General features: G+C 42.3%; 1 protein-coding gene across 1 annotated transcript; it reads left to right on the top strand.

The window, feature by feature from the left end:
- Positions 1–1,933: 1,933 nt before the first annotated feature.
- On the top strand, positions 1,934–26,129 carry CHRNB3 (cholinergic receptor nicotinic beta 3 subunit). Its single transcript, XM_054565784.1, has 6 exons — positions 1,934–1,988; positions 9,536–9,687; positions 10,716–10,760; positions 23,430–23,539; positions 23,796–24,678; positions 25,935–26,129. Exons 1-6 carry the CDS (start codon positions 1,934–1,936, stop codon positions 26,067–26,069), a joined length of 1,380 nt encoding a protein of 459 aa, XP_054421759.1. The 3' UTR covers positions 26,070–26,129.
- The last annotated feature ends 209 nt before the right edge of the window (positions 26,130–26,338 follow it).

The raw sequence follows: 26,338 nt of genomic DNA, 5'->3' as shown, positions 1-26,338 counted from the left end.
TGAAGAGGGTGAGTCAAAAGAAGAGTGGCATTATCAGTCCCCAAGTCCCATTAAGGAAACAAAACAAGCCCATACTTTCTCCTTCAAGAAAGAGAAGGAGGATCCTGGGGCCCAAGGGGACCGCAGTGGGCGCTCTGACACTGAGACACTTGAGAACCATTAAACAAGGGAGTCAAAGGGCACAGTCAGTATTTTTTTAATCAAGATATAATTGACATATAACATAATATTAGTGTTAAAAAACAAGACAACAGGCCCCAAGGGGAGTCCCTGATACTAAGCCCCGTGCCGCCAAACTGAGATTTAACTTAATGACAGTTTTGACTCTCCTGGAAACGGACTCTGAGGCAGTCAGTCAGGAACCATCTCATCGACACCAGTGAGGTCATCTGCCCGGTGAAGCCCCACGTCCCCTAAGGGAAAGTGACCTTGGCACAGCCCAGTCCCTTCTGCTGCACAGCTTCCTTGTCAGGGCTCCCTCCTGCCTGTAAAAGTCTTTCATTTTATACAGCTTTTCAGAGCTCCTTCTGTCCGGCTAAGTTGGATGCTCCCTGACTTATGAATCACTGAATAAAGCCAGTAAGATCTTTACAATTTACTCAGTTGAAGTTTGTTTTTAACCTTAGCTTTGGGTGTATAATGCAACGATTCGATATTTGTGTATATTGCAAAATGATTACCACAATAAATTTAGTTAATGTTCATCAGCACACATAGTTACAAACTTTTTTTCTTGTGAGGAGAACTTTCAGAACTCTTTTAGCAGCTTTCAAATGTACAATATAATATTACTAACTATGGTGACCATGCTGTACATTTCATCCCCAGGAGTTATTTTATAACTGGAAGTTTGTACATTTTGACCCCCCCTTGTATTCATAGTCTTCAGCTCTGAGTCCAAAATGAAGAGACAGGAAGAGGAACAACACATACGAGGAAATTTTCACTAACTCCCATGATGAAGAGTATATGGAGAAAAAAAAAACAAACAAACCCAGAATTCTCTTCTGGAGGGTGATCCCCTTGTAGCACAGGCTTCCCTGCTAGGTGAGGGTTCTAGGAACCCCTCTGTGTCTGTGCACCAGCTGGCATTGTGGTGAGAGGCTGCGTTCGGCTTCAGTGAATTTTCCTGAAGATGCTTTGAATGTGTTTGCCTGTTTCGTGATGGGCGATTTTCAGTGCCCCTGCCCACAGGTGCTGAGTGTTCAGCAGTTTTTGACCAAAAACAGTACGACCCCTGGGCTGCACCCTCCCTAGTCACCCGACCTCACCCTGAGTGACTTTTTTTTTTGTTCCCTGGATGAAAAAAGTTGTCAAGGGAAACATTTTGCTGTTGTGGAAGATATAAAACAAAAAAATGGCAAAAGCACTAAAAGGCATCAAAGTTGAGGAGCTCCAAAACTGTTTTTGAGCAGTGGAAAAAACATCTTGATAGGTGCATCAAATGGAGAGTGCCTTGAAGGTGACTGAAGTTTAAATATGTAAGAATAAATACATATTTTTTTTTATAAATAAATTCTGTGTTATTTGGGTCTCCCCTCGCAAAATGTAGTTTTTTCTCCTTGACGTGGATCTCCAGCCATTAAAGAAAATACCACCGAGCATCTACTGATAATCATTTCTTCCTCCTTCCTCCATCACCCTGCATCTCTTTGCAAGAGAGTACATTAATGAGTCAGGAGTTAGGACCCAGGGATATTTGTTAGCCTCACACGACCTGACAGCTGACTGGGAATCAATGAAGTGTGCTTTACGAAACACCGCACTGATGTGAGGTGGTTGGAGGCTATTTTACCCCACTTCAGGTGTCTCTTTTCCCCTTGGCTTCCACTTCAGACTCTGAACCACTGCATTTTCCTTCCAAAATCCCCCTTTTCTGATAGAAATACTCTGTTATTAACAAGGAAGAAATCTTCTTTCTTAAACTGACATCATGATGCTGGCAGGTTTAACGCTGGTCCTCATTCTCCTTGGTGTGACTTCCTCAGGTAAGCTCAAGTTAAACTAGATTGAAACTTCACACTTGTAGAATTAATTAAGCAAGGCAGGTGAAACTAGGGTGTTGATAATGCCTAGAATTACAGAATATAATATATGGCATCTTTAGGATAATCATTAGAACGTGCTTTTGATGAATAATTCTATAAAATCTGTATATTGCTAAAGAAATCATAACTGAATTTCATGCTTATGCTTGTGTTATTGATTGTGTTATTCCTTCCAAAGCATTGTTAATTTTGTAGGAAGATATAAAAGCAGAAAAAATGTTACCAAATGCATTGAATGTTACTCAGAGAACTGTTAAAATATTTGGCACAGAAACTTATTAGATTGACATTTTTATATTGTATCTACTGATAATCATTTTACCTGTGTATAGATACTTTCATCCACTCTATCTTATAGACATATATATATACTTTAATAAATTTATGTATGTAGGTATATTTAGAATGTTTGTACATCACAATTAAACAAAAGTATATATCAAATGTTTATGGACATTTATAAGTTTTCTGTGACTGTTATCCTTCTGAAAATAAAGAAATTTTTAATAAAGAAAGAGGGCAAATTAAAGGAGAAAGAGAAGAAAAAAGGAAAGAGGAAGAAAACTGAAAACTTAGAAGAAAGTGGACATTTTCCCCTGATGGTTTTCTGGGTTTTGAAATTATTTCAGTTTTTATGTAACTTAAGTTCTTAAGAAGGTTCTTCCCACGGCACCAGAAACCAGTTAGAACCAGGAGCCCAAAGGTGAGAAAACAGTGTCGTTCCACCAGCAATTGGTATTTATTTGTTACTAGGATTTTTGCCACGTTTGATTAGTACAATTTTCAGATGGAGAGCCGGAGGCTCTGAGGCAGATTTGCCCAAGTCCTGAAATAAATCCTCGATTGCAAAGTCACCGGGCCGTGAGGTACACACACATGCACATGACCCTGTCGTCAAAACCATAGCCTTTCCTCGTACCAGCGACTCAGAAACAGGAATTTCTAAGTGCAAACAGCATCACACCCACTTTCCAATGTCACTAAATTTGGTCTCTGCAAAGTCTGAAATGCTATTTGCCAATCATAAAAATAATAATCAACCCCTGTGTGTTAGCATACGGTTAGTGCACATGCATCTAACAGTTTTTGGCTTGTTCGTTTGTTTGTTTGTTTGCCTTAACTTACTAGAGTATTCTATTTACTATGAAAAGATCGATTCTTATCATTCTTTTTCCAGGGAAATCATCTCACTGGTTGGCAAGGGTAGTTAGCATAAACCCTCTTGGTTCATCCATGCATCCTCCTCTATGCATAGTAATAGTTACATAAAAAATTGGATTTGGGGGAGAACCTGCCTCTCATTCTCCACTGTGTAGGCTGTTAGAGTTTAGGAGTGTATACTGAGCTGCATACATCAGTCAGAGATCTATAATGAACCTATGTAATAATTCTGGCAACTCGTATTTGTGAATATTTCTAGACCCATTGGAGTCTGTTTCTATATTTAGATCTATACTACTTTTCATTAAGTTCTTTAACTTTACTACTTCTTGTAAAGAAAGTTTCTTTTCGTCAAGCAAATTACGAGGGACAACCCCTCATTTTTAAATTTCTGGCTTTGGTGAAAAGGATAGTTGTGTATGGCCACGTGACGTTTCCTATATTGCTAAATCATGCTCTGTGTGTGTGTATCTGCTCCCAGAAATAGGGGCTATGTCTTTCTTATGTTCCCATCCCTCTTACCACATGATGATATGTGTTTATTCATTCATAAATATTTATGGAGGTCCTCCTGTACCCTAGGAATTGTTCTAGCATGTAGGAGGCAAAAGGGAATAAAACAAAGCCATTCTAATAACTCTCCTGCTAGCAGGAATCCATTAAATATTTATGATTTGATTTCTTTCTGCAGGCTAGCTCTGTGTGTTGACAGAAAAGGCTACTATATTTGTGGCATGATTTTTGGGGGGGACAGGTGGTGATCATGGAAAACAAAACCAAAATATACCAAAAGGCATCAAAACAAAAAATATACCTCTCCCAAACATACTTGCTGAGGTTCGAAATTCTTAAATTGTTTCTTTGCTCTCCCAGCTGAGAATAAACAATGGTGTTGTCTTCAGTAACACCATAAATAATCACGGGAAGTTTCACCTATTAAGTCTTATCAGTTATTTATACCTCGGTGTGAGTGAGTTTGTCAAACTGTTGTTGAAGGTGGGTGTTGATGGGGGTGAGGAGAGGGCAGAGGGCCTGAGAGCCTGAAGAAAGGAAAGGAAACATGGCCGAGAAGAATAAAGAGTCCACCGGGTCGTCATAGGTTCCAAAGAAAAATGACTTTGTCTCAGGCGGCTGCTGGGAGACTCGTCCAAATAAATCTCTCCTGATTCTGCTTCCTGGGGCTGAGAGAGCCCTGACCTCCTCCCTGGGAGGGGGTCCCGAGCAGTCCCTGATGGCCCCGGTCACCTTCACCGGGATGCCTTCTGCATTGCGGTAAATGGCAGCCCGGCGTGGAGGTCTACCCTCCCCTCCCCCGTCAAAGGCGCATCCTACACTTTGGCTCTCTTTTGTATCTTTGGAACGACAACAATTTGACATTGATAAGTTACATTTTGTGGCTGTTTCGTGAACGTAAAGACCCGAGAAGCATAGGACCTGTAGGTTGCAGGACGCTTACCAAGGCCCTTACCAATCATCCACTCTGTATTTTTATTGGACGAGGTTAAATGCTTTGCTTAAGATCACACGGCCTGGAATCGGGACCAGAAAGCATGTCTCTGAATCTGAGTCCAGTGCCTCTCAATGTTAAGTAAATATTTGTTGGACTTTCATTCTAAGGAGTGACAAGTTTGGCAACAGACCCGGCACCCCGGGCCAAGAGCAAGCAGCGCGCCTCCCGGAGCACGTTCCCAGCCAGACTCAGGCTCTGTCGCCGACCCTGAGAGTCTGGAGTCGCGGGCAGGCGCTCGCTCTCTGCTTCTCCCCCTTCTTGCCCGCGCCCGTGGAGTTGTTTGTCTCGTCCCAAGGGGAACATTTTAAGAAAGAAAAATGAGACAAAGGTTAAGCAGAGAGAGGGAGAGGAGAAAAGAAAGGGGAAGAATTGAGGTTTAGGGGAGAAACAAAATGCGTTTTTTACCAGAAGAGATGGTGAAAAGGTCTAATAGGCAGCTCTCACACTCTTGAAGGTGTGCATTAGACCAAGTGTGTGGTGTGTGTGTTTAGGGGAAGGGGTTGTGCAAAGCAGGACTCAAAGCAAGGAACTGTGGGAACGCCATGGTTAAATCTGAAACAGGAATGCTCCCTCACTGTAAAGCATTGGGCGTCCATGGCCAAGAAGAGTGATCACAGAGAGAGGCGCCCATACAAGAGGCCCCCTGAGGCAAGCAGTGTGCCCAGTGCCAGCCTCAGCAGAGGAAGATTCCAGTAGCGATCAGGGATACAGTCACCAGTGTTGAGCGTCTTCCTAAAACCAAACACAGATTATCTGTGACCTGGATTTAGGATATTATTCTTCCCAGCAATAGTTTGCTTTAAACAACAGTAAAGTATTTTGGAAAATGCAATGCTAACAACACCACAACAACAAAAATAGTAGTAACAATGAACATATGTTTGCAGAAGTGAATTGTTGGAATAGTTTCTATGTGGCTGGAAGGAAAACATAGTGGAGGGAACAGTCTTTTGTCCCCTCAGTCCTGAAAGAATCTCATGGGCTGGTGGAAAGAAGGTCGCCTTGGGAGTCAGGAAACCATACCCACCATTTATTAACTGAACTGAGTGACCCTGGGCAAGTCACTTCCTCTCTGGGTACTCCAGGATTTTCACCTGTAAATGAGGGGCTTAGGTCATCCTGGAGGTCCTTTCCAGCTCTATTGTCTTTGCTTTAACATTTCACTTTTTCTCCTTGTATAATTAATGCTGAAATTATTTATAAATACAAATGTTCTTTCATCCCTACCCATCAGGGAGCTGACTTTGCAGTGGGGGTTGGTGCTCATCTTCCAAGAGAAGTTTCTTGACTTTGTCAATTTACTTTAGAACATTGGTCTTGTCTAATTAATTTAAAATATAAGTCCATTTGCAAAAATCTGGTTTACACACAGCTTTCCAGGAATCTGTCGATCCCTTAGCACGGACACCACCTGTCCTGGTAGTCATGAGCACATCTGTCATTCTACGTTCTTTAGAGCTGTGAGCCGGAGTCGCTCGGCCTCCACCCCCTGTGCACAGAAGGTGCTGTTATGGCCTTTTGTGCATTGGTTCTTTCATTTATTCATTCACCAAATGTCATCACATATACATTGAGGCCCTGGCCTCAAAGACTCAATGGTGGAGGCGCATGCCCTTCCTCGTAATTTTCTATTTCACGAAAAGGATAAATCAGAAACACTCCCACAGCTATGCTCTATGTCTGCTCCAGTAACATAAATGACTTCATCTTCTATTTTGAGAAGACTCAGGAAGCTTACAAATATTAGGCAAAATCATTGAACCTGAATCTATCTTTTGTTTGTTTGTTTGTTTGTTTGTTTGTTTGTTTCTTTCTTTCTTTCTTTCTTTCTCTTTTGGTTATACAGCTTTATAGTAGTCAGTTTGGGCTGCCATATCAAAATATGATACTACAGCCCTGGTCAATGTGGCTCAGTTGATTGGAGCATTGTCCTAAAGACCAAAACGTCATAGGTTCGATTCCCGGTCAGGGCACATAACCAGGTTAAGGGTTTGATCCCCAGTCATGACACATACAAGAAGGCAACCAATGAATGTTTCTCTCTTTCCCTTCTTCTCTCTGTAAAAACAAGGAGAAAAAGAAAAATGACCTCAGGTGAGAATTAAGAAGAATACTATACTACAGAAAATTTATCTTCTTACAGTTCTGGAGGCTGAAAATCCATGATCAAGGTGCCGGGAAAATCAGTTTTGTGTGAGAACTCTCCTTCTGGCTTGTAAACAGCTGCCTTCTGGCTGTGTCCCCAGGTGGTTATTCCTCAGTGCTTTTGTGGGGAGAGATCCCTGGTCTCTCTTCCTCTTCTCCTGAGGATGCCAATCCTATTTGATTAGGGCCCCACCCTGATGACCTCGCTTAGCCTTAATGACCTCTTTATGGGCCCTGTCTCCAAATACAGTCACAATAGGGCTTAGGTCCTCAACATATGAATCGGAAGAGACACAAACATTCAGCCCATAACAGCCAGTACAGATTTATGCTTTTCCTTCCTTGATTTAGACAGAAGTCCACCCTCTAACACTGGCAACATGGATCAAACACATGCAGGTCCCTGAAAGAGCAGATCTGTTCATTTCCTTTTGGATCCAGCTATCTGAGGACCTAAAGGGAAATGGCTTGGGGAGTAGCAATGCTGGGAATGTCAAGGTCCTCATTTTAGAAGTAACTCCCCAGGCACCCACAGTATGTGACTCCACCTCCCTTCAGAATGACAATAAAGTTCTCCTGCCAGGAAAGGGAGTTCAAAGGCACAATCTACGCTCTTCTGGGACCCCTCCCATATGTCTCAAATTATAAAGGCTCAGGGTTGTTCGAGCTAAGGAGTGTGTGTGTGTGTCTTGGTTCAAACATTGTTTGGTGCTTCAGCCTCCCTGGAGCATCTCCCTCTGTGGTGAGATAGTGTCATATGTAATGTGTACTCACTGGGCTCAGCTGGGACACAAGAGCTCTCAGGGAAGGTCGGTGCTCTGGCACTCCCAGGAGCTGGGACTGCACTCAGCCGCACGTAACAGTGGCCATGGCAGCTTAGCCAAGTAGGGCCTGGGAGACCATGGTAACAACTTGAGATGTTTTCCTAAGTTGGATGGGAAGCCATTTGGAGGGTTGGAGCAAGGATCTGACGTACGCTTTTCTGCCTCTAAGCAATGGCCCTAAGTGCTAGGCAGGAAATGGACTGTGAAAGGAGCAAGAGAGGAAGAAGTTAGGAAGCAACACATGAATCCAAGAGAGGTATGATGGAGTTTGTGGTCAGGGTGGTGCCAGTGGAGACGGTGGAAGCAATCATTGCTGTGATGTATTCTGAAGGGATTTAAGATCGGATGAGGGATAGAGAAACTATTGAAGTTCAGCCTAAGATGTGAACACCTCCCCCCGGCCCCATTTCCAGAAAGGTCTTAGGGCCTTTACAGAGCGCTGCCCTGGCAGCCACCCAGCTGGCCTGCTCCTTAATGCGGCTCTGCTTGCTGAGAACATTGAAGCATCGAAGTTGGGGAGTGGTTGGCTTTTTAAATAAATAAGCACAAATGCAAAGTTGCATCTCTCTCTATCACTTATTTGCATTTTAATCCACTTTCTAAAGTGAAAGAGAAAACTGTGGAGGCAGACAGAGCACAAAGGCTATCTTCTCCATGCCCCTGTTCACTTCAGGAAATGCTATGGGCTCATTTTGAGTGACTGCTCCCTTAGTAAAGTGACGGTCTCTTGCACAGACAGGGAGTGTGTGCTGTTATGCTTTTCTTCCTAATTAGAGTTTGGGGGCTTTGATCTGGTAAACTTGGGGTTGTCTTGCATGTGATCATTGCTCATCACGTGTGTCTCTCAGTGAGGTAAAAAAGGGGTTTCCTATGGTAAAGCATACTGTGCAGAATGGATTGCTGTAGGGTATTAATAGGACGCTGAATATAAGAAGAGAAGGGCTATATGTAAATCAACAACAAAGAACTTCTGTGTTTTAAATTTGATAAACAGATTTAAAAGAAACAAAACATCTCTAGACTGCCTATCTAAACCATTTCTTCAACTGGAGGGTTAAAGCTTGAAACTGGGATGTTTCTTAGGCTTTCACACGTTTAAGGTCAGAGGAGAGTGTTGAGCCTGGTTGTGGACCACGGAAGGTCTGCATGAGGGAAGGCGCCCTCTAGAGGAAGGCAAGAGAACAGCACAAGACAGAGGGCCGGTGTTCATCAGATACGTGCTGAATGCCTGGAAAATGGTCCTGATGCATACCCTTCCCTGGAAAAGCGTCATCAAATAAAACGGAGTTGTATCTGCCATCATGGAGCCTGAGGGGAGGGACAGACAATGACAAATACAGGGCGCGGCAAAAGTAGGTTTACAGTTGTCCATATGGAGAAATAATACAATAATTAGGAAATAATAATACAAGTATAAACTCTTGTGTTTTGCGTACTCACAACTGTAAACCTACTTTTGCACCACCGTGTATACAGCCAGTTCTGATAAGGGATGTGAAGGAGCCAGAGTGCAGTGGTGGACAACGCTACCTGGACAGAGGCGTGTGTGGAAGCGGGTGCGCTGTGAGGCAGAGATTAACGGGGCGACTGTAGATGAGCTTTTGGGGTCAAGGTGTTGACCTCGTGATGGGAAGATCCCGTGAGAGTAAAATTTTGGGTAAAAGTATACAGACTACTTTTAGCTGTGTGTTGTGGGCATGGAGAATGGCTGAAGAGAACGCTGGTAGCCTCAAAACTGTCTTTGCTGAATTGGATTGTGTAGAAATATACGACGGTTCACGCCATGGGATGCGGGAGCAGTCATTGTGCCTCTCCCATTAATTCAGGTTCCCTCATGATTCTTGCAGCCACTGCAGAATTCGGTTCAGTAGCCGAAAAAGAAGATGCCCTCCTCAGACATTTATTCCAAGGTTATCAGAAATGGGTTCGCCCTGTATTAAATTCTAATGACACCATAAAAGTATACTTTGGATTGAAAATATCTCAACTCGTAGATGTGGTGAGTAATCCTTGGCGCTAACCTAAAAAGAACATACATTCCTTAACTTGTTTGTGAGTCTGAGATTTTATTTTGTTTTCTTTCCTCATGTCTGACATTTCAATTTTAAATATAATTTACTGTGAGAGAAAATCTGCCCCAAGCAGCCAGTGAAATGACTCAAGGAAAGAATGAGAAGTGTCACAGTGTACATTTTCATTGCAACACGATTAGCGTGGGACATTTCTGCTGGAGGGTGGATATGGTTGCTCGGGCGGGCATTGCCCCTGGCAGGTTTGCTGCACCTGGGGCGAGCACCCAGGGTGAGGAGTGGGGGCTGGAGGGGAGGGAGAACTGAGCCCGGGGCTGATCCAGTAACCTCTCAGCTGCGCGAGGGCTGGCAGGGGCAGCTGCATGGAGAGAGGGCAGATAGGTCGCAACAGCCCCAGAGCGAGTGCTGGGCAGCCCCACCATCCTCCTGGAGCCCCCGAGGACCCCATACCTGCCCCTGACCTCACCCGTACTTTAGCATTCTCCGCTAATTTTCTTGCTAAGCCTGCTAAGCCATGATTGCATTCCTGGAAAATCAGTGAACTGTAAGCAACCCAGATTCTGCAAAATCATCCTGCTTGGTCCCCACGTTCCCAGAATAATCCTCCCATGTCCCCCAAATCCCCCACCCCATCACACACGCCCACCCACCTTGGCTGGTCAGTGCCCCAGCTTCCTTCTAGAAAATCATGCAAAGCCCATTTCCAGTTTAACTAATATTGAATTCTACTTGGCGCCGTGGAAGTGCTTTCTGGCTTCTGTAATTATATACAAATATCACCACAATGAACTGCTACTTGCTTTAATTGTTATTTTTCATTTTAAGCCAAATATGCATAACATTTTAGAATCCTGTGCCATTTAACTGTTCTTAAGTTGAGAATCCTTTACACTTTGAGCTCCTCAAAGGTAAGACATAGAGAGCTCTTTCTGACTCCAAAATTCAAAATGCAGCTTCACTTAAATTAAATTTACATCTTTAACTGTCATTTTCTTAGGATGAAAAGAACCAACTGATGACAACAAATGTGTGGCTCAAACAGGTAAATGTCAATCCAAGGACCGTATCTGCCAACCTAATCATTTCCATTCTATTTAGAAAGACTCCCACTTAAAAAAATAATTGTTTGAAAGAGCACATCAGGTTTCTCAGGGAGCTATGTGGGAGTGGTTGGATCTATTTTTTTTGTTTTCTTTTGCGAGAGCCAGAGAGCAGGCCTTGGACTCTAACAGGCGTGACTTCCTCTTTGGTGCCCCTGCAGGACTCTCAATGGGGCGGTGGGAGGGTGGCTGGCAAGCAGGCCTGGGCTCTGGCCTCTGGGCTGCTTGGAGGAAAGGGGTAAAGGCCCAGGGTGCAGCTGTCCCCCATCGAAGGTGCTGCAACTGGATGAGAAAATCGGCGACATTAAATTCCCCCTTATCCCACTGGTCCTCCAGGGGAAAAATCTGCCCCCGCATGTCTTGTGTCTTCCTAGAAAGAGAAAATAGGAAATGACAAAAGATGTCCACACCTTTTGTTGATTTCAGCACAAAGTAAAACCCAAACAAAATAATGAATATATGTTTTTCTGTTATAACTAAAAATGTGTTTTGAATGGTCTTTAACCCTCTGCTCAGATGATTGCTTTTAGCTTGACTATAGCCTGTTTCCTAAGACAGAAGCATCTGTTCAGAGGAGCTTGGTCTAGAGTTGTCAGGAAGTCATTGCCTTTCAAAACCCAATATTGCGTATGTGACGTGAAAGGAGAAAATATTGACACTGCCCTGATAGGAGGAGAAAAGGTTGGTTTAATAACGTATTTTTGTTTTTGTTGGTAGTTACCTTTTTTTTGTTTCATTTTGCTTGTAAGCTTCATCCAAGGATATGTTTACTGATTTTAGAGAGAGAGGTAGGGAGAGAGAGAGACAGAGAGAGGAACATCTATGTGAGAGAAAAACATCCATCGTCAGTTGCCTCTGGTAACTGCCTGGACCAGGGATCGAATCTGCATGGGACGATGCTTCGAACAATTGAGCCACCCAGACAGAGCAGCAATGACTAGTTTTTTAATGAATGTCCAGATGCTGCCTAATCTCCCATAGATTTAAAATCTTCCTGGTGGGGCTATCTTAAATATCTCACTTAATCTTAACATACTGACATAATACTTTCCATTTCTTTATATTGAAATAAGTTAGTTACCTATTCTGGTTTAGTGGACATTGTTTCCTTCTTTCTGCTGTTCACAAAGAACTTGGATACCAGAAACTGTAGGAGATTCCATAGGCTTCATTTACTGTCATTAAACTTTTATCAGAGTTAGAGAATTATTATAATATTTACTAATTTCAATTTCTCTGATTCTTTCCTTGGTACGTATGCTAGCAAATTATGAAATAGATTTGCATAGTATTTTACTTGCAAATAAAAATGTTTAGGAGAAAATAATAAGCTGAGAATGTAGACATAAAAATACAATTTAAATAATCGTATTTTTCTATATACCTAATTCCTCAGTGACTAATCCTACTTTTGCACTTTAGAAGCTGTAAAATTTGGAGGCATCTTGGGTCAATAAAAATCAATAAGAAGTCCTGTATTTGAGCCTGCAGGGGAGAGAAGAAAAACTTTTCTGTTAACGTGTAGATAGGTTGAGGAAATCCAGAAACAGAAAACAACAAACTTTGACTACTTCACACACACCTCCTTCTCCATTTGCTCCTTGAGTTTAAGCTCTCACATAAAGCACTGGTCCAGGGACCCTTGTTCTGTAATGAGATAGTAGATGCTTTTCACTTTCTAGAGATTTTGAAAACAAGAAAACACTTCAACCAAAGAAAACGAGGTTAGACACGAAGGGAGGAAGCCACGGGCTCCTCAGGCCACAATGACAGCTCAGGAAATAACTCACAGTAAAGTGATGCCACTGGAATCACAGTGGCCCGGTGAATGTCTCCCGGTCAGGAAAGAATCAAAATCTAAACATCTCCAGCACCCAAAGCGGAGCGAGAGAAATCTGTAGGTGTGGGGCCACCTGACCCTTGGAAAAGCCTGCTGGTCGCCACTTCATAGATCTGGTGAGAATAGACTTGGATTGCATTTAATCTGCAAAGGGTTGTCCTATCTGTTGTTTACGTTTCTTAGTCACTCTAGATTAGCAAAGCAGGTATCCTTATCTCCATTTACAGAGACAGAAGTGACCAGTAACTCATCTGGCTAGAACTCTGCTTTCCTTGCCTTGGGCTTCTCTGCCACACCCAGTCTTTGTACTAAACATCAAGACCCGTTTCTCAATCATAGGAGGAGAAACAGCTGCACGTTTCATAGACCCGCAGAAAAGATTATCTAAGCTCTTCCGCTCACAGACTGGAGTTGGAGTGGAATGTCACAGTAGGTATGGGTCAGTGAGTGCTATGTTATAGCACAAATGATAGGGGAGCCAAAAAGGATGAATTCAACAGCATGAGTGGCAGTCAGGGAAGGCTGCATGGAATAAGAAGCATTCAAACTCTGCCACAATGTTACTTTTTCGGTTTTTTGAAAAGATCTTTTTAAGAGTAAAAAAAAAAAATATGAAGGGTAAAAGAAAGTTAGATGATAAAAACGCAATAAATTTGACGTTGAAAAGACTAGAATTGGTGTTTTACACGGATCTCAGTTTCGGAGCAGTTAATAACAATAATACGTAATATTTATTGAGTGCTAAGCACTTAGGCCCTATGCTGAGTGTTTCATGAGAATGAACTCACTTAATTCTTATGGCTACCTTATAATGTAAGTTCTGTTATGATTCCTACTTCGCAGGTGATAAAACTGAGGTTTGGAGAATTGAAGGGACTTGTCCGAGGTCCCATACTGCGGAGTGGAGTTTAGCCCATACGAAGAAGTCATTCCCTTCCTCAGGCTGGAGGGAGTGGAGGGGAGGAGAGGTCCCGTTCTCAGTGCCGTCCCAGGGCAGTCCGGCTCCTAATCTTCATATTCAAAGGCTCTGATTCCTCAGTCTCTAGAGCAGCTCGTGGAGTTGGTCTAGAGAGACGTTTAGGAGAGAATGAAGTAGGGACTCACAGCATCTTCCATTCATTCCACAGGGTTTATTGAGAGCCTACTAAGTGCAAGACATTCTGCTAGATCCCGGATATATAAAGGATAAAACACAGCCCTGCCTTTAAAAGGAGAACATAGTGTCAGTTGTGTTTTAAAAAAAACAACACCAAATTACTATAATATGATGAACACTGCAAAGAATATATACATAAGATACTGTATTGTTACAGAAATGAAAATGAGACAGGGAGAAAATCAGGGAGTGCTTCCAAAGGGAGGAGACACTTAAACTGGGTTTTACAGAATAGAAGTTGTGCAAACCAAAAAGATGAAGAAGTTGTGAATCACCTGAATAGCATTCCCAATAACAAGACTTTCCAAAGCTCTCATACCAAAGCAAACCTCTTAGAAGTTCATTCCAATTACCCTGTATAACTCTGCCAAAATAAGATAAAAATGATCCCTCCCTCCTTTTTTCTCATTTCTCTCCTAGACACTGAAAATTACTCCCTAATTTGTAGCTACAGAGAGAATAAAATTCTACCTACTTGAGCCCTGGCCGGTGTGGCTCAGTGGATTGAGTGCCGGACTGTGAACAGAAAGGTTGCTCGTTTGATTCCCTGTCAGGGCACATGCCAGGGTTGTGGGCCAGGCCCCCAGCTTGGGGTGCGCGAGAGGCAACCAGTCATTGTTTCTCTCTTTCTTTCTCTCTCTCTTACCCTCTCTTTAAAAATAAATAAGTAAAATCTTTTAAAAAAATTCTATACTACCTGGAACAAAAGCATGTTCCATAGTGGTATACAAAGCCACGATGCTCGCTTTTGTTTGTTTGTTTTTACCTAATTCTGTCTTATCCTCTATTTTCATAGTTTTCCATTGGTAAATTTAGACATTCGACTTCCATCCTCTCACCCAGGAACTTTATCAAGCACAAATTTAATGACATCCTGAGAAAGTCCTCTATGTGGAGCTATTTTTATTTTATTGATTTATTTTGCAAATTCATTTGTCTTCTTCCTTCATGCTTCCAGAGAGAAATCAAAACCCTACAAATTATAAATAGATTATTAACACTGACTCGCTGAAACTGCATAAGGTACTTAATGCCTTAGCTACTCAGATTCTTCTCTGCCATGTTCAGGGCTTGGAAAACTGCATCACAAGCCCCTTAAAGGTAATGCAAAGTGAAACCCACCTTTCATTAAGGACTGAGAGTCGGACCCTTTGCCTAGATGGTATCACGTGAATAATCACTCTGATGACAGATGTCGAATTTACTCACTCAACAAACATCAGCTAAGCACCTACTATGTACCAGGCACTGTGTAAGGCACTGGGCTAGGCACCGTTGGGTGTAAACACCAATAAGACAACGAGATTCTGAGCGAGCCAGCTTCACTGTAGCTGTGATTCAACATTGCTCTCCTCTCCCCAGGACCATCCCGAAGAAAACAAAGCCGCCTGCACGTCTGCCAAGGCCAACATCTTAAACTAGTGTGAGCCCTCCAACAGCTGATCCCTGTTTTAGGTCAATAAAAAGTTTGGCAAACATGATGAAGGTCTCCTTGGATAGGTCCCTGGGGCTGATCTTTGAGGAGAAACAAGAAACAAACCTGCGGCGGAAGGAAAGCCTCGCCATAGAGCTCTGGGCCATCTCCCCAAAGCCTGATTATCTCGTATGGCCTGCAGTGGCACCTACAAGTCCGCGAATTCACCTCAGACCTTTACTTACCGTCTTATTTTCCCACCTTTTCTACAGCCTCACTCTGACCTTAGCAAGGGAGGCCAGTTTGTTCTTCTGATTCCAGTGAACCATGAATAAGAATTGAACAGAGTGAGTGAGACGCTCAAAGGCCTGCCAAGTAAGCTCGGGCAAGTCATTTCACCTCTCTGACCCTCAATCTCTTCATCTATGAAAGACAAGCAATGCCTGGCTCACAGTGTCCTTGGGAGGTTAGAGGAGATCGTGTGTGTGAACGTGACTCACACATCATCTGGCATGGAATGGGGGCTCAGTAAATGCCATTGCCTTGTGCCACCTCAGTAGGCTTTCTCATCCTGAATGACAAATTCCATCTCTTGGCACTGACTAACTCACGGACAGAATGGGAACGTGAGACATAGAATACACCCTGTTTCTGCCTTTAAGATTAAAATGATTCAACATTAATCTGGTTTTAAGAATTTCTCATCTGACCTTAAGATAACTGGACTTCCCAGGGATTTCCCGAAGGCCGCACATGAAAGCAACAGCAACGGATACTTGTCCCTTCCTTACGGTCTCATTGTCTGAGTATTAAACTAAGAATAATTTGAAGAATTTATTCATGGTAAAAAAAATCTTATGAGTTGGATTTAAATGAAATTTTGTTCTGAATTGTAGTAATGGCTAGACGTTTATGAGTGATGTCTCAGGTATTATATGTGAGAAAAGACCATTTTAAGGGAATATTTATGACATGGATTTGAAATTGTACTTTTCAGAGTTAAGAAACCTAGACTTGGAGTATTTTTCCATTTTTTTCTTAGTGGTAGATTCACTTTGATATTTGGCCCTGACTTACCCTGTGCTCTCGCGTTTCCTGCACTAACTCAGCTCTTCACCTGGGAGCTGTGTGAAGTGGAGCTGATATTTGTAAAGGGCTTTGAGAGCCTTGGCTAGAACGTGCCGCATGAACACAGGATACTATTCCTAATCTCTTACTTTAAGAAGGGAAAGGCAGGAGTTCATCTCCAGATGCCCTCAGGGATTCAGAGACAACAGGAAAGCGCCCAGAAAAATCTCACAGCTTCTTAAAGGACAAGATAGAGGATTTGGGCTCTGAATCCTCATCCTGACCTTGCTGACTCGACTGTGTCATCATTTTGGGGTAGAGGGGCTCAGTTAGCATCGTGGTGGATGCACATCCTGGTGGAAATTCAGCGGGCCCCTCTGGGTGGGCATGTAAGGAACAACATCTCTATCCCCCCAGGTCTGGCTACAGACGGACACCAAGTTTGTGGGGGTGATACCCTCAACCCCACAAGGGGGTGCAAGCAAAGGACAATCTGCCTGTGGAACTCGGGACTCCAGTGCTCTGTCTCTTCTGAGTGCATCAAAGCAAGGAGCACTGAGCAAAAGTCCTGCCTGGACCCTTTTCCTTTCCTGGCTGGGAACGCAACCCGAGTTTACTGCAGATCTCTTTATATCCTCCTCCAGGATTCAACTGCACCCTCAGTCACCCACGCGCCCATTTCTGCCTTCCCACACCCTGTTCCCTCCACGGCAGACCCCCAGCACCCACCCTGTACTGCTTCGTCTCATCCGTCCTGTCTCAGCTTAGATGTCAGCTCCTCAGGGCTTCTTCCCTGCCCACAATGCTGTTCAGTATCTGTATACCCACACTGCACCTGGCCCCCCTGCAGAACAAGGACCACAGGTGTGCTTTTTATTTGTCTGTTTACTTGGTTATTGTCTCAGGCAGAACCAGGCCAGGAGTACGGCAGCGGTGTGTTCCGTGGGAGCACAAGTCCAGCATACTTGTGGAATGCATTAATTCCCCCAAACTGTGAGCCTCACACCATACCTCTACCTTGGTGTTATCTCGGGCCACAGCTGTGCATGCAGCTGTTGGAAGGCCAGGAAGTAAGGCCGGTATTTGCACCAAGACAGGGGCCCCAGAATATTAACTGTCCACCTTCCTCCTCTGCAGGGCAGAGCGGGGCATAGGGGAAGGCTGGCTGTGCCTGCAGAAGAGAGCAAACTAGATCCGGGAAGCAAGCGATTTTATTTCCAACAGCCCTGCTGGTCCAAACGTTGGAACCGTGGCGTGGGACTCATTAGCTGCGCTCACTAACATTGTTTTTCCAAGACAGAGCTCCAGCGTAAGAGCGCAGCCCCAGTCAGTCAGTCGGCCCGGGCAAGAGTCCGTCTTCGGCTCACTGCCCGCGCGCCTGCAGCTCGCTGCCTGCTCAGGGCCGACTCGCGTTCTCCCCAGATCAGGGGAACTTTCTAGTTGCAAGCGACAAAAGCCAACCCAAACTGGCACAAGCATAAATAGAAGTCATTGGCTTTCGCAATCTGAAAAGTCCAAGGACAAGGCTGGCTTTACAAGCAGCTTGATCCAGGGGCTCAAGAAATATCCTCAGGGCCTGGGGTTCCTTCTGGGTGTCTGGGTCCCCATCCCCTGGGTGACGGTGTTGTCATCCAGGCTCTTCTCTAGCGGTAACTGGGTGGCTACTTCAGTTCCAGCCTTGAAGTGCTTCCTGTGTTCAAATTTAGCGGAAAGAGTATAAGTCGACCTCTTTTCCAGGGGGCCCAGAAGCCTCCTGGTATTTTACTGACACAGCCTGGTTCCTGAAGATCAAGGTGGGGATGTCTGAGGTGCAGACCCAATCCTGGAGCAGAAGGAAGGGTCAGACCTGCCCACAGAGGGAGAGCGAAGCGGGAGGGATTACAAGAAAAAGCAAAGGAACTAGAGCAGCCAAAACAAATTTTAAAAAGGAGAATTGAGTTGGAGGACTCGCACTACATGGTTTCAAAACTCACTAGAAAGTCATAATAATCAAGACAGTGTGGAATTGGAGAAAGGAGAGACACGTAGATGAATGAACCAGAACGAAGAGACGGTAAGCAGACAGACATACATATATGGTTAACTGATTTTTGGCAAATGTGTAAAGGTAATTCAACGGAGAATGCTTAGTTTTCAACAAAATGTGGACATCTTCAACAATTGGACATCAATATGCAAACAAACAAAAAAAACTCTCAACCTATATTTATACCATTATGAAAAATTAACTCAAAATGGGTCTTAAATCTAAATGTAAAGTGCAAAACTGTAAATTCCTAGAAGAAAACATAGGAGAAAATCTTTGTGACCTAGGATTAGGTAAAAATCTTTTAGATATGACATAATCCTTAAAAGATAAAATTGGTAAAATGAACTTCATCAAAATTTAGAATGTCTGTCTTATGAAAGATGTTAAGAGAATTAAGAAACCACACACTGTGGGGAAATATTGCAAATCAAATATTTAACAAAGAGCTTTTATCCAGAATATATAAAGAACTCTAAAAGCTCAGTAGTAAGTGCAAGTTACTTCTGAGCCTTCTGGTGCCCTTCCTTCACCCGTGTCTCTGCCCTTCCTTTCGGTTACATCTTAGAAAAATGCCTCTTGGATTTTTAAGTAGAATGTGACTCTTTGCTATAATAACAACATATTTGAAAACTCAAAAAAAAAAAAAAAAAGAGAGAGAGAGAGAGAGGAAAAATACCCTCAGTAATAAGAAAACAACCCAATTTAAAACTATGCAAAGATTTATACCCTGACCAGCATGGCCCAGCTGGTTGGGCTTCATCCTGCAAAGCAGAAGGTCGCCGGTTCCATCCCCAGCCCAGGGCACATGCTGGGTAGTGTATAACGTCCCTGGTAGGGGTGTGTACAAGTGGCAACTCATCGTTGTTTCTCTCTCACACTGATGTTTCTCTTCTTTTCTTTCTCCTTCCTTCCCCTCTCTAAAAAAAAAAAAAAAAAGCAAAAGCAAATATTTAATAGCTATTTCACCAAATAAGATATATGGATGGCAGATAAGCACATGAAAAGATGCTCAACATTATCAGTCATTAAAAAAATGCATATGAAAAACCATAGTGAGATACCACTGTACAACTATTAGAATATAGTTAAAATAAATGAAAAAAAATGTGGCCATAGCAAGATTGGAGAAGATGTCAGATAACTGGAACTCACAGACCTTGCTAGTGGGAATGCAAAACCTGCGGCCACTCTGGAACTGTGTAGCAGTTTCACGTGAAGTTACACATCCCACTCCTAGGTGTTTACCCAAGGGGAAAAAAATGTTTTTAACCCAAATCACTGTAGCAAATGTTTATAGTGGCTTTATTGGTGATTGTTAAAAATTTAAAAGAATCCAAATATTTTACCTGGTTAAATGGATAAATTGTGGTTATATTCATACAATGGAATATTATTCACTAATAAAAATGAACAAACTATTAATACAACATAGAAAGATCCAAAATCCATATGATAAGTAAAATAAATCAGGATCTATTGCATGATTCCGTTTACATGACATTCTAGAAAATGTAAAATTATAGGATTGGAAACTAGACCCACGGTTGCCAGGGGCTGGGGATGGGGGAGGGGTTGATTGCAAATGGGGAATTTGTTGGGCAATAGAACTGTTCTGGTTTCTTGACAGTATTAGTGATTACATAACTGCTTGCATATAGAACTGCACAGAAAAAGAGAGAGTTTTATTGTAAATAAAATTTTAAAACATAAATGAGGTGAAAATGAAACAAACAAAAATGCTACTCTGAGTTCCCTTCGACATTTGTAAGATTCAGACCTGCTGCTGATGGTAATAGTCCCCTTGGAAAGAGACAAATTAGTCATAGGAATGAAATTATATTTGCTTTTCAAAATGGGCAGAGGAATAGGAAATAAAAAAAGCTAAGCCTATAAGCACCAAGTAAATATGGTAAATACTTTATTAGTTTGGTCTCTTAAACCGTCAGTTTTCATATGCATAGCTTTTCCATAAATAATCATGCAATTTTTTATCTTTTAGAGTGTAGTTTTTTTAAGTATATTTTATTGATTATGCTATTACAGTTGTCCCATTTTTTCTCCCCTTTATTCCCCTCCGCCCTGCACCCCCCCTTCCCACCAGCATTGCCCCCCTTTAGTTCATGTCCATGGGTCATACGTATAAGTTCTTTGGCTTCTCCATTTCCCATACTATTCTTAACCTCCCCCTGTCTATTTTGTACCTACCAGTTATGCTTCTTATTCCCTGTACCTTTTCCCCTAATCTCCCCCTTCCCCCTACCCCCTCCCCACTGCTAACTCTCCCTGGGATCTCCATTTCTGCGATTCTGTTCCTGTTCTAGTTGTTTGCTTAGTTTGTTTTTGTTTTTGTTTCTTTTTTCAGGTTCAGTTGTTGATAGTTCTGAGTTTGTTATCACTTTACTGTTCCTCGTTCTGATCTTCTTTTTCTTAGATAAGTCCGTTTAGCATTTCACATAATAAGGGCTTGGTGAGGATAAACTCCGTTAACTTGACCTTATCTGGGAAGCACTTTATCTGCCCTTTTATTCTAAATGGTACCCTTTGCTGGATAGAGTAATCTTGGATGTAGGTCCTTGTCTTTCATGACTTTGAATACTTCTTTCCACCTCTTTCTTGCCTGCAAGGTTTCTTTTGAGAAACCAGCTGATAGTCTGATGGGAACTCCTTTGTAGGTAACTATTTCCTTTACTCTGGCTGCTTTTAAGATTCTCTCCTTATCTTTAATTTTGGGTAATGTAATTATGATGTGCCTTGGTGTGTGCTTCCTTGAGTCCAACTTCTTTGGGACTCTCTGAGTTTCCTGGACTTCCTGGAAATCTATTTCCTTTGCCAGATTGGGGAAGTTTTCCTTTGTTATTTATCCAAATAAGTTTTCAATTTCCTTCTCTTCCTCTTCTCCTTCTGGCACCCTTATGATTTGGATGTTGGAATGTTTAAAGTTGTCCGAGGGGTTCCTAAGCCTCTTCTAATTTTTTTTGAATTCTTGTTTCTTCATTCTATTCTGGTCGAGTGTTTATTTCTTCCTTCTGCTCTAAATCATTGATCTGAGTCCCAGTTTCCTTCCCTTCCCTGTTGGTTCCCTGTATATTTTGCTTTATTTCACTTTGCATAACCTTCACTTTTTCCTCGATTTTGTGACCATACTCAACCATTTCTGTGAGCACCCTGATTACCAGTGTTTTGAACTCTGCATCTGATAGGTTGGCAATTTCTTTATTGCCACAATAAATGGCTTAGTTCTTTTTTTTCTTTTTTGAGTTTTGCTCTGTTCTTTCATTTGGGTCATATTTCTTTGTCTTGGTGAACCTGTTATCTTGTAAGGAGTGGAGCCTTAGGTATTTGCCAGGGTGGGGCAACTGAAGTCGCTGTGTTGTGACGCTGTATGAGGGGGGTCAGAAAGGGAACAACGCTGCTTGCTCGGCTGGCTTTCAGTGACTTCCCCCTACCCACAAGCAAATTGAGCCTTCTGGTGCTGATTCCTGGGTAGGTGGGTTTGTGCACATTCTGGGACCCTGTGGGTCTCTCCAATGGACTCTCCTTTGAGGCTGGGAGTTTCTCCCTCCACTGCAACCCCCACAGGCATTTACAGCCAGAGGTTTTGAGGCTCTCTTTTCCCGCGTTAGAACCCTGGGTTACATGGTCTGTCTTGCTTCCCTGTTGTCCCTCTGGGTTTGTATCCGCAGGCAAATGTGGGACCACCAGACGCCGTCTCGCCCATTCAGGCCTCCAGCCGCCACCTTGCTGCACATCCTCTCCACCTGACTGTCCATCTCTGCCCCTCCTGCCAGCCTGGATGAATGTTTCTTCTTTAACTCCGTGATTGTTGGATTTCCATACATTCGATTTTCTGGCAGTTCTGGTTGTCTTTTGTTTTTAAGTTTGTTGCTGTCCTCCTTCTGATTGTGCAAGGAAGCAAAGTGTAACTACCTATGCCTCTACCTTGGCCAGAAGTCCTAGACTGTAGCTTCTTAAAGAATCAGACCTTTTCAATTTTGTTTTTCAAGGATTGGCCTCACAAATACTGTTTAAAATAGACAATGTCACATATAAAGTGTATAGTTCTATCATTTTCAGGCATTGTATTTGTTTTAATATTTTACCATTCAGTCAAGTTATCCATCTGCTGACTCCTGAATTTTTAATAACAAAGTTGGCGTCATTTGGCTCCAAGAAGCTTCTCAATAGTCATACCCTTCTAATTTCTGAAATGTCATTTAATATTACCCTACATAATTACTCAACTGTCCACATGAGGGACAGTAGAATAGAAGAATTTAATTTTCAGGTCAGAGTTCATGAGATACTGGATCCAAAATCATTTTAAGAAAGTCCATTTCTACTGTAATTGGGTCATCCACATATCATCATTTTAACCTTCATAATCAAATCAATTAATGGTCAGGTTTGTTAATCTGGATCCATCAGCCCCTGTAAAACATGCTAAATGAGTTCATTCTATTATGAGAAACAAATATGAAAGCATCTGGAGGCTAACAATATTAAGAATATAATTTAACATTGTAATTGGGTGCTCACGAAATAAGTTAAGATTAGAATGTAGAAAAAAATTCTTGGAGAATTTTTTTTTATTGGATAAAAGTTATAATGACATCAAGAGTAGTCAGGAAATACTGGATGTTCCATATTAGCATAGTGGGTGGATGTTTGTCCAAGACTCTTGTGTGACATTTAAAATCACTTGTACCCTTCATCATGAGATTAAAATACCACTGGACCAAGTCACCTAGAATAAACTGAGTTAAATCTATCATTGCTTTTTGTTTCTTAAAAGAAAATAGGCTGAAAAAATGGATCATGAGCATGAGCCAGTGCCATTTGCTGCTGAGCCTCTTCCTTGTGAGGTTGACGTGGCAGGTTTGGAGATCCCAGGTAGGACAGGCGGGTGGGCCTGGGAGAGACCAGGCGAACTGCTGGCTCAAGCCCCATCTTCCCAACTGCCGCAGAGAGGGCCTACAATCTAAAGCAAGTGAATTTGCCCTTTTTAAATAAAACATTGGTTAGTATGTTAACTTAAACTTGAAGGCCTCAAAGTGTAAAACACTGAATGGTCAGAATAAAGTCACAGTATGCTAATTTTATGCAGGAATGGACAGACCACAAATTACGCTGGAATCCTGATGAATATGGTGGAATTCATTCAATAAAAGTCCCATCAGAATCTCTCTGGCTTCCTGATATAGTTCTCTTTGAAAAGTAAGTATCACAGAAGTGAAGGATGCTGGGTAGATTAGGGCTAGAAATAGAAGAGCCTAATGTTGGTAAAATAAATAAGAGGAATGCACAACTTCAAGTAACAAGAGTACTGTTTCTTTTTGAGATATTGTTTAACCCTGTAGAAAGAAAGTAATAAAATACCAATGGTACAGTGGTGGGAAAACTAAACTAAAAAATAAAAAATAAAACACTCATGTGTTCAACTTACCACTAAATAAAATTACTTTTACTACAGTGCTGATGGACGTTTCGAAGGCTCCCTCATGACCAAAGTCATAGTGAAATCCAATGGAACTGTCATTTGGACCCCGCCTGCCAGTTATAAAAGTTCATGCACCATTGACGTCACGTTTTTCCCATTTGACCGGCAGAACTGCTCCATGAAGTTTGGGTCCTGGACTTACGACGGTACCATGGTTGACCTTGTTTTGATAAATGAAAATGTCGACAGAAAAGAATTCTTCGACAATGGAGAATGGGAAATACTAAATGCAAAAGGGATGAAGGGAAGCAGAAGAGACGGTTTATACACATACCCGTTCATCACTTACTCCTTCGTCCTGCGCCGCCTGCCTCTTTTCTACACCCTCTTCCTGATAATCCCCTGCCTGGGACTCTCTTTTCTGACAGTTCTCGTGTTCTATTTACCTTCTGATGAAGGAGAAAAACTTTCCTTATCGACATCTGTTCTCGTTTCCCTGACGGTCTTTCTTTTAGTGATTGAAGAGATAATCCCATCTTCTTCAAAGGTGATCCCTCTCATTGGAGAGTACCTACTGTTTATCATGATTTTCGTTACCCTGTCGATCATTGTGACCGTGTTTGTCATTAACGTTCACCACAGATCTTCCTCAACTTACCATCCCATGGCCCCCTGGGTTAAGCGGCTATTTCTGCAAAAACTTCCTAAATTACTTTGCATGAAGGACCACGTGGACCGCTACTCTTTCCCAGACAGAGAAGAGAGTAAAGCGGTAGTGAAAGGTAAAGTCCTAGAAAAAAGGAAACAGAAACAGATCAGTGATGGAGAAAAAGTTCTGGTTGCTTTCTTGGAAAAGGCTGCTGATTCCATTAGATACATCTCGAGGCATGTGAAGAAAGAACATTTTATCAGCCAGGTGGGTTAACTGCTATTCCTAATAATGTTACCATTGACGTGTGCAAGAATGAGTATTTTCACTTAGATTTACAACAAAATGCTACTATCATTGGTTAAAATGTGACACTATTAGCTATCTGCCTTTACCGGCATGAAATTTAAAATGAGCCCTGACATGAATTAGGGATTTTAGTGTGGATTTTTAAAAAGAAGTTCACAAAAACAGAATGAGCAAAAGTGTGGCAGCTATAGATTCAGCACTATTCCTTATGATGAGACTTAATTCAATTTAAAATAAGTCAATTCTACATTTTCAATAGGCTATTCTGATCTCTGGTAACGTCTCATTTTTATATGGGATGATGGATATTTCTATCCATAGTACTTGGAAATAAAGGAAGAGAATCAGATTTTAAACTAATATGAAAATACAGTGTTACAACCAATATTTTGGTGAGAGAAAGGGTATAGTTATTGAGTTTACATATTTAAAAAACAAAAAGCGTGGCTAGAGTGTAAATTTCAGACTCAAATCAGTCCTGAGCTTGGATCCTACCTATATTCTATGTGACTTGAGACACGGTACGTAATCCCCATATTGTAGGCATAGGACATTTATTTTCCCTGGAAAGATGGGACTGCCCTGTCCTTCAGACTTCTCTGGCTTTGCTGCTTTTCCTGCTCTGAACTGGCCCCTTGTGGCTTGTTGCCCGTTCCCTCCCACCCCCACCCAACTCCCCTTCCTCCAAAGGGTCTTGGTCCCCCCTCTCCCTTGTGAATTCCTGTCATCTCCTGGCCGTTCTCTTCCTTAGCAGTATCCTCATCCTGGATCTGTAGCAGTCAAACCCACGTGTGGAGCAGAAGAAAAAGAAGTAGGCTTCTGACACTGATCTCCGGAAATTCTTAATTTATAAATTTGTGGTTCATTTCAAAGGGAATATCAGGAAGCATCACACTAAGAGATACTGGCTTCTTATTTGTGTAAAAAATTCAAGTCTTCTCCATTTTAATCTGAAATGTTTACAAATGTGTAAATGATTCTGTTGTTTCTATTTTATATCTTCAGAGCTGATGAAAGTGCTCACAAGCTGTTCAGTTTGGGCACTCTTATTAGTGAAGTTGCTGGGAAGAGCCTATATCGCGGGCAATATGTTGGGTGTGTTTTGAGAAACGATGGGCTATAAATCTGATTATTACTCTTTTTTACTCCCTTGGCATGAATTCAGAATGGTTGCCCAGGGTTGTAAGTGAAAAGTGTCTTTTTCTCTTTTGCAGGTAGTACAAGACTGGAAATTCGTAGCTCAAGTTCTCGACCGCATCTTCCTGTGGCTCTTTCTGATAGTGTCAGTGACGGGGTCTGTTCTGATTTTTACCCCCGCTTTGAAGATGTGGCTACATAGTTACCACTAGGAACAAGTCTTCAGAGAACTCTAACATATATGTATACCATAAAGACAAAATTAAACCTTAGAACCGACATCCAGCTAGCATGTATATACAATATCCAAATGCACATGCTCATTGAAAGGGTCTGTGTTGGCCCCATGGAAACCGAACATTGGTAACTATGGGTTTGCCCACAATAAATTCACGGTTGCCATTAAAGTGGGTTGGGTTTGGGTAAAGCAGAAGTTCTACAGGCCCCTGCCTTAGCTTCCACAGTCATTCAGGAAGGAGTC

Source organism: Pteronotus mesoamericanus, unplaced genomic scaffold, assembly GCF_021234165.1.
Source record: "Pteronotus mesoamericanus isolate MK-2021 breed Mesoamerican mustached bat unplaced genomic scaffold, CSHL_Meso_final contig_169, whole genome shotgun sequence".
NCBI classification, from domain to species: Eukaryota; Metazoa; Chordata; class Mammalia; order Chiroptera; family Mormoopidae; genus Pteronotus; species Pteronotus mesoamericanus.
Note: the sequence above shows the minus strand (reverse complement) of the source record. Positions and strands in the feature narration are given on the sequence as shown.